The 13784-nt window shown below is 44.9% G+C and overlaps 1 protein-coding gene across 2 annotated transcripts in view; it reads right to left on the reverse strand.

The window, feature by feature from the left end:
- The window catches only part of CDYL2 (chromodomain Y like 2), a 191596-nt gene that overhangs the window by 52872 nt on the left and 124940 nt on the right, over positions 1-13784 (reverse strand). For both annotated transcript variants that reach the window (XM_060289088.1, XM_060289087.1), the window contains exon 2: positions 9574-10162. In XM_060289088.1, the coding sequence (XP_060145071.1) occupies positions 9574-10162 (589 nt within the window). The remainder of the gene's footprint in view (positions 1-9573; positions 10163-13784) is intronic.

Raw genomic sequence — 13784 nt, forward strand, 5'->3', positions numbered from 1 at the left:
CAAACCCAAAACAATTAAGAAAATGGTAATAGGAACATACATATCGATAATTACCTTAAATATAAATGGATTAAACGTTCCTGCCAAAAGACACAGACTGGCTGAATGGATACAAAAACAGGACCCGTATAAATGCTGTCTACAAGAGACCCACTTCAGACCTAGGGACACATAAAGACTGAAAGTGAGGGGATGGAAAAAGATACTCCATGCCAATGGAAATCAAAAGAAAGCTGGAGTAGCAATACTCATATCAGACAAAACAGACTTTAAAATAAAGACTGTTGTAAGAGACAAAGAAGGACACTACATAATGATCAAGGGATCCATCCAAGAAGAAGATATAACAATTGTAAACATTTATGCACCCAACATAGGAGCACCTCAATATATAAGGCAAATGCTAACAGACATAAAAGGGGAAATCAACAGTAACACAATCATAGTAGGGGACTTTAACACCCCACTTTCACCAATGGACAGATCATCCAAAATGAAAATAAATAAGGAAACACAAGCTTTAAATGATACATTAAACAAGATGGACTTAATTGATATTTACAGAACATTCCATCCAAAAACAACAAAATACACATTTTTCTCAAGTGCTCATGGAACATTCTCCAGGATAGATCATATCTTGGGTCACAAATCAAGCCTTGGTAAATTTAAGAAAATTGAAATTGTATCAAGTATCTTTGCCGACCACAACGCTATGAGACTAGATATCAATTACAGGAAAAGATCTGAAAAAAAATACAAACACATGGAGGCTAAACAATACACTACTTAATAACGAAGTGATCACTGAAGAAATCAAAGAGGAAATCAAAAAATACCTAGAAACAAATGACAATGGAGACACGACGACCCAAAACCTATGGGATGCAGCAAAAGCGATTCTAATAGGGAAGTTTAGGGGCTTCCCTGGTGGCGCAGTGGTTAAGAGTCCGCCTGCCGATGCAGGGGACACGGGTTCGTGCCCCGGTCCGGGAAGATCCCACATGCCGCAGAGCGGCTGGGCCCGTGAGCCATGGCCGCTGAGCCTGCGCGTCCGGAGCCTATGCTCCGCAACGGGAGAGGCCACAGCAGTGAGAGGCCCGCCTACCGCAAAAAAAAAAAAAAAAAAAAAAAGAGGGAAGTTTATAGCAATACAATCCTACCTTAAGAAACAGGAAACATCTCGAATAAACAACCTAACCTTGCACCTAAAGCAATTAGAGAAAGAAGATCAAAAAAACCCCAAAGTTAGCAGAAGGAAAGAAATCATAAAAATCAGATCAGAAATAAATGAAAAAGAAATGAAGGAAACAATAGTAAAGATCAATAAAACTAAAAGCTAGTTCTTTGAGAAGATAAACAAAATTGATAAACCATTAACCAGACTCATCAAGAAAAAAAGGGAGAGGACTCAAATCAATAGAATTAGAAATGAAAAAGGAGAAGTAACAACAGACACTGCAGAAATACAAAGGATCATGAGAGATTACTACAAGCAACTACATGCCAATAAAATTGATAACCTGGAAGAAATGGACAAATTCTTAGAAAAGCACAACCTTCAGAGACTGAACCAGGAAGAAATAGAAAATATAAACAGACCAATCACAAGCACTGACATTGAGACTGTGATTAAAAATCTTCCAACAAACAAAAGCCCAGGATCAGGTGGCTTCACAGGTGAATTCTATCAAACATTTAGAAAACAGCTAACACCTATCCTTCTCAAACTCTTCCAAAATATAGCAGAGGGAGGAACATTCGCAAACTCATTCTATGAGGCCACCATCACCCTGATACCAAAACCAGACAAAGATGTCACAAAGAAAGAAAACTACAGGCCAATATCACTGATGAACACAGATGCAAAAATCCTCAATAAAATACTAGCACACAAAATCCAACAGCACATTGAAAGGATCATACACCATGATCAAGTGGGGCTTATCCCAGGAATGCAAGGATTCTTCAATATATGCAAATCAATCAATGTGATAAACCATATCAACCAGCTGAAGGAGAAAAACCATATGATCATCTCAAAATATGCAGAAAAAGCTTTTGACAAAGTTCAACACCAATTTATAATAAAAATCCTCCGGAAAGTAAGCATACAGGGAACTTACCTCAACATAATAAAGGCCATATATGACAACCCCACAGCAAACACCATTCTCAATGGTGAAAAACTGAAACCATTTCCTCTAAGATCAGGAACAAGACAGGGCTGTCCACTCTCACCACTATTATTCAACACAGTTTTGGAAGTTTTAGCCACAGCCATCAGAGAAAAAAAAGAAATAAAAGGAATCCAAATCGGAAAAGAAGAAGTAAAGCTGTCACTGTTTGCAGATGACATGATACTATACATAGAGAATCCTAAAGATACTACCAGAAAACTACTAGAGCTAAACAATGAATTTGGTAAAGTAGTAGGATACAAAATTAATGCACAGAAATCTCTTGAATTCCTATACAATAATGATGAAAAATCTGAAAGAGATATTAAGGAAACACTCCCATTTACCATTGCAACAAAAAGAATAAAATACCTAGGAATAAACCTACCTAGGGAGACAAAAGCCCTGTATGCAGAAAACTATAAGACACTGATGAAAGAAATTAAAGATGATACAAACAGATGGAGAGATATACCATGTTCTTGGATTGGAAGAATCAACACTGTGAAAATGACTCTACTACCCAAAGCAATCTACAGATTCAATGCAATCCTTATCAAACTATCAATGGCATTTTTCACAGAACTAGAACAAAAAAATTCACAATTTGTATGGAAACATAAAAGACCCTGAATAGCCAAAGCAATCTTGAGAAAGAAAAACGGAGCTGGAGGAATCAGGCTCCAGGACTTCAGGCTATACTACAAAGCTACAGTAATCAAGACAGTATGGTACTGGCACAAAAACAGAAAGATAGATCAATGGAACAGGATAGAAAGCCCAGAGATAAACCCACACACATATGGTCACCTTATCTTTGATAAAGGAGGCAAGAATATACAATGGAGAAAAGACAGCCTCTTCAATAAATGGTGCTGGGAAAACTGGACAGCTACATGTAAAAGAATGAAATTAGAATACTCCCTAACACCAGATACAAAAATAAACTCAAAATGGATTAGAGACCTAAATGTAAGGCCAGACACTATAAAACTCTTAAAGGAAAACATAGGGAGAACACTCTATGACATAAATCACAGCAAGATCCTTTTTGACCCACCTCCTAGAGAAATGGAAATTAAAACAAAAATAAACTAATGGGACCTAATGAAACTTCAAAGCTTTTGCACAGCAAAGGAAAGAATAAACCAGATGAAAAGACAACCCTCAGAATGGGAGAAAATATTTGCAAATGAAGCAACTGACAAAGGATTAATCTCCAAACTATATAAGCAGCTCATGCAGCTCAATAACAAAAAAACAAACAACCCAATCCAAAAATGGGCAGAAGACTTAAACAGACATTTCTCCAAAGAACATATACAGATTGCCAACAAACACATGAAAGGATGCTCAACATCACTAATCATTAGAGAAATGCAAATCAAAACTACAATGAGGTATCACCTCATACCAGTCAGAATGGCCATCATCAAAAAATCTACAAATAATAAATGCTGGAGAGGGTGTGGAGAAAAGGGAACCCTCTTGTACTGTTGGTGGGAATGTAAATTGATACAGACACTATGGAGGTTCCTTAAAAAACTAAAAATGGAACTACCATATGACCCAGCAATCCCACTACTGGGCATATACCCTGAGAAAACCATAATTCAAAAAGAGTCATGTACCACAATGTTCACTGCAGCTCTATTTACAATAGCCAGGACATGGAAGCAACATAAGTGTCCATCAACAGATGAATGGATAAAGAAGATGTGGCACATATATACAATGGAATATTATTCAGCCATAAAAAGAAACAAAATTGAGTTATTTGTAGTGAGGTGGATGGACCTAGAGACTGTCATACAGAGCGAAGTAAGTCAGGAAGAGAAAAATAAATACCATATGCTAACACATACATATGGAATCTAAAAAAAAAAAAAAAGTGGTTCTGAAGAACCTAGGGGCAGGATAGGAATAAAGACGCAGATGTAGAGAATGGACTTGAGGACATGGGGAGGGGGAAGGGTAAGCTGTGACAAAGTTAGAGAGTGGCATGGACTTATATGTACTACCAAATGTAAAACAGATAGCTAGTGGGAAGCAGCTGCATAGCACAGGGAGATCAGCTCAGTGCTTTGTGACTATCTAGAAGGGTGGGATAGGGAGGGTGGGAGGGAGATGCAAGAGGGAGGAGATATGAGGATATACGTATATGTATAGCTGATTCACTTTGTTGTGAAACAGAAACACACCATTGTAAAGCAATTATACTCCAAAAAAGATGCTTAAAAAAAAAAAAGAGTTATTGCCCTATTCAGGTTTTCTAGTTGTGAGTCCGTTTTGTTAAGTTGTATTTTTTTAATGAAATTGACCATTTACTCCTGGCTTTCAAATTGAATGGCACAGAGTTAATTTCTCAGGCTTAGAAGAATTGTATCTGTCCATCAATAAGAAATGAGGGTGAGTCCAAGTGGCTTCTGCCCCACGAGCACTCTGGGGGTCCCCCAATCAGGGCATATTGTTTTTCAATTTTATTTTACATTGGAGTATAGCTGATGAACCATGTTGTGATAGTTTCAGGTGCACAGCAAAGGGACTCAGCCATACATATGCATGTATCCATTCTCCTCCACACTCCCCCCCCGCCCCCGGCATCCAGGCTGCCACATAACATTGAGCAGAGTTCAGTCAGGGCATATTTTTATCAGGGATCAGGAACTGCCTTGTACTGCCTGGGAGCCAGCTGAGCAGTGATCTAGGGACCATCACTGGAGTTGAACTGCCTGGGTTTCTCTCCTAGTCCCAACCTGGACCCTTGTAACTTCAGTCTCCTCCTCCGAAAAATGGGTAGTCTCCTAACAGCTGCCAGTTAGGACTGAGAGGGTCACCAAAGGACTTTGTAAACTCCAAGGCCTAACAGTGAAGTTCCCAGGCAGTAAGACTTCCACTTAACAACTTCATTTCACAAACTTTCAACTTACGAATTCTCAGGAATGCAAACTCAAGGACCAGAGCAAAAGGGCTTCAACTCTCCCCAGTACCACCAACTGGTGTTCCCAACCACTGTCTGTCATTTTTGTCCCAACCACCTTGGTGCTTATTCGTCTAGAGCAGCGAGCAGTTCTGAAAGCAGGGTCCCTGGTGCAGCGGCGGCATCTGGGAACTTGCTAGCAATGCAGATTTTCAGGCTCTGCTCCATACCTACTAAATCAGAAACTCTGGGGGTTGGCACAGTAATCTGTGTTTTAACATACCCGCCAGTGGATTCTGATGCCGGCTCCATGTCTGAGAGCACGAGGTTCTCGAAAGTCATAGGGCATCTCCCATGTTCACGTTTCGTTCTGAAGTGCTTTTAAAACATGGTTACTCCATCATGATGAGTAGGAGGAGATAAACAAACATGAGAGAAGTGAAAGCTGAGATAATTTTAAAAGATCAATGGAGAGACGATGGCAAGTGTTGCACGTTTGTGTGGGATGACTCACTCTGTGATAGGAACAATTCTGAAAACACTGAATCAGGCGGTGTCTGAGATGCAGCACCTGGGCCACAGACAACACTCATCAGAAAACAAGGACGATGATTCTCAAAATTCGAGGAAATGTGAACACGGGGTCACCGGGTCAGCATCAAAGTGGAAACTCACTGGCTTCATGGAAATTCGGAAAACGCTGGGCGTCTGTGTGTTGCGCTGGGGCTCAGGGTTTGCTCCTAGGCAGGGGTGTGTCCACAGGTTAAAGGCTCATCTGAATCTGTCACATATTGATGCTTTGGCCTATTCTGATGAAACAGAACTAATCAGTTCTAGACCAGACCACAGCAGGAGTTCACTAACCCAACGGTTTTTCTATATGGATGAAACAGTCTGTTTTAGGAAAAAAAAAAAGCGAGAGAGAGAGATGCCTGGTAGACAGTGCATTTGCAAGAAGGAGAAATTATATCAGGTTTTAAATGTTTAAAGGACTAAATCACACTCCCACTTACAAGCTTAAAACCGAAGGAGTAACTCGATCTACCAACAAAGGATGGGATCTATGAACCACCCATCACTTACAACCAAACGCTTATGCGGGAACTACTGTATATATCATGGCAGTTAAAATTCAGCATTTAAAAGACACAATCCACACCCTGCCCCCTGAGATTCATTTGACTGGGGTAGAGCCCAATTTTAACAAGCTCCCGAAGGGATACTGAGGCAGATGGTACCCGGACCACAGAGCCATTTGTCATCATGGGAGAAGAATCAGAAGCAAAAGCGGCACTGAGTCGCTGCACGCGCTTCACAAACATTGCTGGGGAAAATGCTGTCTGAAACCAAAGCACCACCCGCTGGAGCCCCAATTTAGCACCTGTTCCCACAGCTCAGATCGGGGAAGTCAGCAGTAAATGAGTAACGTGTTACATAAGTTGCTTTTCTGTATGCAGAACCTTAATTCACCAAAGAGGAGTTGAAATCATATAAAAAGCAACAGCCCACCCCCAAAACAAATGCTGGGAAAGCGTAGCCAGGATCTCCCCGTCCCCCTCTGCAAGGCAAAGATGAGGCCCCCTCCGTGCTGAAAACCCTGCTACCTCACCCTTGTGCCACTGGGATCTGGATCCTTGGGGGCAGTGGTCAGAGAAGGTGGGGCTGGGGAGGGGGGGTAGGAAAACATTCAGGGTCTGCATGGGCATGGACACTGGCCGCATCAAGGCTTCCCTCGGCCTGAAAACATAAGTGGAGTCATGCTGTGCTTGACTATGCCTCTGACCCCTGGCTGGCAAGTTCTGGAACGACACAACCCCCTCTGTCTTGGGTCTTCTCCAAGAACCCCAAACCTTTCTCTCCTCTCTCTCTCTCTCTCTCTCTGGCAAGGATTCTCAGTCTTTTCCTCTTCCCAGTTACTCCAAGACCTGGATATCATGCTATTTCTAACTAGAGTGTTAAAAGCTGACCAGGGCTGGGGCATTTATCACCCCAGTGACCACAGAAGATGTCACGCAGATGTGGAAAGGCATACCATCTACGTAACATATGTGTTACTCCTTCTAGTCAGTCAGCCTCAGGAGTCTTCTCAACAATGACCCAGAGACACCCACTCTCAACCTAGCAGAGCGCAGACTGTAAGTTTCAGAGGGTGCAGTCCTTACCTATCTTTTTATTACTTTACTCCAAGCACCTCGCGTGGTGATTAACTCTCAGGAAGAACAAAAGAAGTATTGAATTGACTTAAATTGACACCTGATGTGAAACGTAATTATCACCCCATTTTGCCACAAAGCAGGTCCCCAAATGCATGAGAGCCACCTAGGGCGCTTGTTAAAAACCCATCTTCTGTGCTCCACCCCAGACTTAGTAAATCAGATTCTACAGGATTTGCATTTTAACAAAGCGCCAAGGAATCTGACACACAAGAATTTGAGAACCACTGCCTTAGGCTTATGAGAACCTCAAGGACACCAACATTGTGGGATGCGATTAAACAAAAGGGCGCTTTGGGAACACCCAAAACCAAACAAAAGAGAGGCAGGTGGCTTCCTCCCCTCTGTCCAGGCATGGGCCCGAGTGGAGTAGAGAACATTCAACATCGGGAAAAAATGAGGCCAAGAAGAGATCAAAGACAAGAAAGACCTGGAGAAGCACTCGAGGTTAACAAGGCCACCACTGAGGCCAGCAGGCTCATTCTCATCTGTTTCCCTGGGTCATGGGGAACCATGCTCCATCACCAGATCGTGAACCGGGCGGTATCGATGAGGCCCAAGGACAGGTTGCGCACAGCTAGCAGCCCTGCCCCGCTCTGGAAAAGGGCATGGAAGGAGAAGCATGCCTTCACTGAAACTTCTCTACAGGTCTGCCTTCTGTCTCAGCCCTGCAGTGTGGCAGCTAGAGTCAGCACGCTTCCCCGCCCACGTTCCCATCCCCCCACTCTCAGGGCAGCCACATCTTGAGCAGGGTAGAGGGCTGCTCCCGGCCGGGGTGCCAGCAATCACACCCAAGTTCCCTGAGCTTGCACCCAAGGAGCCTCACAAGCCCCCCTTCCAGAGACAGGGAATCCCTCCGCTGCTGTCACAGGAACGCCAAACACCAGTGTTTGTGCCAGGACTCATTTACACAAGCCCACTCCTCCCCAAGAGATGGATTTTTAAAACAAACAGCTTTTCCGTATGTTAGCAGGCAGAGTCATGTCAGCATCAGGGATCCCCAGACGGAAACATGAGTCAGTCTGGGGCAGAGACTGCTAAATAAATCCTGTTTGGGTGAAATTCCTCTCTCTGGAGAAAGAGGAACCTCAAAGCGGATCGCTCAGATTCCCTGGCAAGAATGCCTAAAGACGCCACATTCTCCCCAGCCGGGCACGCCCTGAGCACCCTGAACTCTGAAATCATCACCCCTCTAACGTGCATCTGCCTCTGTCACCCCATCCTTCCGGAAACTCTCCCAACCCGTCCCACCTGCGTCCCGGCACCCCTATTCCCACACGCACTCTGGTTCCATCCAGGGCATCGGGTGGCCCTACTCTGTTGGGCATGGGTTGTCCACACTCGAGCAGGATTTCCTGACATCCCAAGGCTTAGAGTTCTGGCAGCTAAAGAGACAAATGCACCACGTGGACACACGGGTACCTGAGAAATGAAGGAACACAGGTAACAGGTGCAGACGGCTCACCTGGGAGACTCAGCCACTGAGCACTCTGTTGAGGAGATGTCAGATTTGGGAGCTTGAATTACCTGGGTCATCGCCTCCTCTTTCCTTAATTTTGCTTGTGGGGACTTGGTCAGAGGGAGGGATTCCTGAATCTTTGCTGTGTTGCTTGCGGGAGGTGGCAAGAAGGTACAAAGCAAAAGAACTGGCCTTAGGAGGGGGTCGGGGCAGCATTTAGGACCTAACACAGACATGGGGCCAGATCATGCATGTTAGCGAGAGATGAGAGGCAGGAGGCTCCAGCTTAAGGACCAGTTGGGAGAATTCCAAGTCCAAACTGAGAAGCAGCAGAGCCTGGGCCAGACCTTGCCTCTCCGGGCTACAGCGCTGAGGGCAGGAGACTGGAAGCAAGGGCTCTGGGAGGTGCATGCGGCCTCCGAAAGGCACTGGTCCTGTGGGGACATGAGTCTCGGGTCCTGATGGGTGAAGACTCTGAGCCGCCCTCAGAGCAGGGGCTCCAGAGCGGTTACCATGGCTTCGGGTGCCTTTAAGCACAACCAGGGATTTCCGACGCAGGACAAGCCTTGGCTGGAGCATCAGTGGCTGGGCCCCGGCCCCGGCCCCGCGCCCCCCCCCCCCCCGCCCGCCACGCATAGGTGTCTGTAACCAGTGCAGGCACGTGAGCGAGCCCACAGTGCCCTAGGTGAAAGAGACAAAGGGACAATTACTGCCTGGCTGAGGGTCAGGGCCGGGGTGGGGGCAGTGTGTTTCCCTAGGCTGCCCGCAAAGCCCCATCCGAGAGGAAGACCAGCCACGTACCGAGTCCGTTCTCCGCCAGCGCCGCGGGGCTCACGTGGCAGTCGCCCAGGTCCTGCTCACCCACGTCATTCAAATCCAAGCCGGGCTGGTGGGACCCGTTTCCAAAATGCCTCTCTTCCTTCTCGGAGCCGGCGTCCCCGTTTTCCATCCCATTCTGCGCCTTTTTCAGGGGCATTATTTGCAAGCCACTGGGGGTAGTCCTGTAAGACACCGTCTTGGTGGCCCTGTCCCCGCCTGCAGGGGGCTTGGCCGGATACCCTTTTTTCGGCTTGGACAGGGAAGGGTTGATCCGCTTCCGTTTATGGGAAGTCCCTTTGCTCTTGCCGGATTCCGAGGGTCTGTGGGACAGTTTCTCGACCGAGGGGCCTCGGCCGTCCCGCAGAAGCTTGGAGGCGCCGGACTGCTTCCCCGACTTGAGCCTCTTGTCCTTGGCCAGGTGCAGCCCGTTGAACTCATCAATGAACTCCTCGCAGTGCAGCAGGTGGTGCTCGGGCTCCCACGTGTCCTCCGTGCTCCCGTAGCCTTTCCACCGGATCAGATACTCCCATTTTCCCTTCTTGTTCTTCCTCTTGTCTACAATCCTTTCAACCTGGGATGCAAGAGGAGAATCAGGAAAGAGAGATAGACAGAAGAAAAAAAAAATTAGTCCCAGAACACAAGAACAACGCAGAGCCCTCGGGATAGATGCATCCGCCCTGGCCATGGGGCGAGCTGCTCCCGAGGCAGGAAGCTGACCCTCCCAGGAGCCTTCAAGAAGGCTGGTTTATTTTAGGACATCGCTGAAGGAAACTGGCGGTGAACAACCACCATCGTTGTTTCCCATGACAACTGCACGATGCCACACCTGCCTGGCTGCATCGACCTGTCCATCCAAGGCTTACTCTTACTCGAAATCGCATTGCAAGCGTTCACTGAAGATCTATATTCTTTTCATTGCACCAAAGTCGAATCAGACTTTTAAAGACCAATTTGGTGTGCGTTTTTCACCGTTACTCATAATAATAAGTAACACTGAGCATTTACATCATAGGCACTCTTCTAAATGTATCCTTACTTACAATGATACTAACGATTAGTAATATTCGCTGGGCATGTGTGAGGCAGACGATACTAAATGCTGGCCATGGATGGTCCCATTTCATTTTCTCCAGACAACAACCCGATGCAGTAGGTGTTCTTCCTATCCGCACTTTACAGAGAGGGAAGTGGGGCTGAGAGATTGTCTCTCAACCAAGCTCCAAGCTGGTAAAAGCAGAGCTGGGATTTGAACCACTCTCACCCCGAGTTTTTTTTCTTAACCATCAGGCCATACCAACTCTCTCTCAACTATAAAAATCTTCCATATTGGCCAAAACTGACTCGAATCAATGAAGCCCAATATCCCCCTATTCGGCTCCCCCAGCTGCAACACAGGGGGTACAGCTGCGAGGTAAGGTGATGGGTGACATTTTTTGAGCGCCTATTATGTACCTTGCATAACCCCACAGGGTGTACCTTATTAATGCTCCGATTTGATAGATGAGGGATTAAGTATGACGCAAGCTGCCTACAATGCAGGGCTAAGAGGTGGTAGAGGTAGATCTGAGCATATATCTGGTTTTCGAGCCATGTAACTCCTGCCTATGTACCTTCAAAAGTAAGTAAATCTCTCGTCTTCAACAAGACATGGAAAAACACACTTAGAGAATGCCAGTCCGAAGGCTAACAACTGGTGAATCGGGGTGAAGGGTGAGTGAGGCTTCACTCATTATTCTCTCAACTTTGCTATACATGTGAAATTTTTAATGAAAAAAACTGACAGAAAATTTCCAGTGCTCTACCCAAAAAAGAGCTAAATTTCAATGAAAAAGTAAACAATTATATTCAAAAGTTTACTATATTTTAATGTCAAGATAATATACTTTTCTAGAATGGAATTCGACCCAGTGAAATGAAGTAATAAGTGAGGAATATGCCCTCAAAACTCATGGGAAAAAAACCAATATGAGAGGGGAGAAGCAGTTACAGTTATAGTTGATAATTGTTAAAGATGGGTAATAGGTAAATGTGGGTTCATTATACAACTGTTTATGCCTGCATGTTGGAATTTTTATGTGTCTAAATTTTTCCATAATAAAAATTTTTGAAAAGTGAGATTATCTCCCAATGATCCATATACAACAGAAGCTATGCACAATAATTAAACGACTTCCATTGCTTTGCACTTAATAAATGTCTAAACAGCTAGGCCATATTGCCTCTTTATAATACTGCTTCTTCACAGACAATTTAAATTGTTTCCTTAATTGATCCGTCTGAAATCAAATTGGCCTATTTCTATGAAAATTTCTTTCCTTATAAAATGCTCTGTAAACATCTGTTTTAGATTTATTACATAATTTTTAGATGTATCACACAAACTCTATAATAGCTTGAAAAAGTAAAATCATGCCAAACGAATCCAACTTCCAATCTCTGAATCAAGGAATGGGACTAGCTGGGTATTCATTTGTGATAATGCTGCAGAAAAGTCAAGAGGAGGCTCTGGAGGAGCCTGCAGCTTTGCACATTTGTAGGACTTTGAAGGGGGAAACCCTCTGCAAGTTAATGGAGGGAGGAAAGTGAACAAGCAACATGGCACTGCTGGAAATAGCAGCATCCCTGAGAAGACCAACCTAGGAGTGTCAGGAGGAAGCCCAGAAATGTCTAAGGGCTATGAGGTACGGGATGCGTGTTGGCACGGAGGTCTCCAGCTTCAGAAAGCATGTGCTTGGCTCCCAGAATGGAGAACCTTCTTCCCCAGAATAAAGCAGAAAACCATGTTAGACAAACAGCCCACACAGTGATAGGTGGGTAGGTGAATGGATGGGTAGATGCATGGATGGATGGAAAAATGGATGGTTGAATGGATGAATGAACAGATGGCTGGAGAGTGGAAAACCAGCTCCTCCCCCAGTGTGGCCCCAAGTAGCCATGTAGACACTCCACGTGTTCCTGGGCAAGTTACTAAACCTCAGATGACTCACCTAACAAGGGGGAAATAACAGCACCTACCTCGTAGGGTGATAGTGGAGGATATACAAATAAGGAGATTAGCATTCCAGAGTAAAGGTCACTGAATCTTGCATACCCTCCTGTGAATACAAACCTGGATGGTATCTAAAGATAATGTTTCTCCACCCTGCAGAACGTGACCCCCTGAGGACACTCAACTCCTCCCCGGGAAGAAGACAGAGTCGAGTCCACCTACTTAGATAAGTCCTTCCAAGTGTGGGAGACGGCTGTGCAGAGGAGGGCTGCTCAAGAAGTTTGGGCAGTCAGCAAGGGTGTCTACATGGCTACTTGGGGGCGCACTGGGGGAGGAGCTAGTTTTCTTCCCTCCTAGTTACTGGAGGATTGAGTCACAAGTGGCTTTATGAGGGACAGAAAGGCCATTGCTTCCACCTCTGGTACCAACCAGAAAGCCACTGGGTGGCTTGACAGTCATTTCTACTTAAATTAACCCAATACCAACAATGAACAGTATTAACAGGATTATTAACGGCCTGACATGCAGGGGAAAAACTACTGGCTCTTCCACTTTCTATTCACATGACCCTGGGCAAGTTGCCCAGCCTCTCTGGGACTCAATGTCCCCATCTGTCAAACAGAAATAGTAATAATAATAATAATAGCGGCTTCCTGCAAGGTTGCTGGAATAAGGAATAAGGTGTGATTGAGAAAGTAAAGTGCCTTGAACACCACAAAGCACTACGAGGACATGAGTGGAACTGCTCTCAGAAATATAAAGCTTCAGGTGACAAAAGTGATTTTATATACATGATTTCTTCTACCGTTTAAATCTTTTATAAAAAATGGGTTTTTTCAGTTTCAGAAAAACAACTGCTTTTTCTGAAAGATGAAAATGCCCACAAGGAGCTCAGAGGAGAGCTGGCTCCCAAACACCCCACCAGACTTTGAATGCGCCATCTCCTGGGGCCTGATCTCCTTCTTCACATCCCTGTACAGGTTTTCTGACCCTCTTTTCCTCTTCTTCTCGGGAGATCCTCAAATAGAACCAGAACTCTAGTCTGTTCTGTTGATAACAAAAGCCTACATTATTTAGGACTTGAATGTTAAATGACTGCAACGTTCTCTGTCTGGAAATCCTGTCTTTCCCTTAAGCTCCCCCCAACCTCTGCCACTGTCCTCAACTCCTCACACCTGTTGAAAACAGAGACCTGGGCCCCCAG

This window comes from Globicephala melas, chromosome 19, assembly GCF_963455315.2.
Source record: "Globicephala melas chromosome 19, mGloMel1.2, whole genome shotgun sequence".
Classification (NCBI taxonomy): domain Eukaryota; kingdom Metazoa; phylum Chordata; class Mammalia; order Artiodactyla; family Delphinidae; genus Globicephala; species Globicephala melas.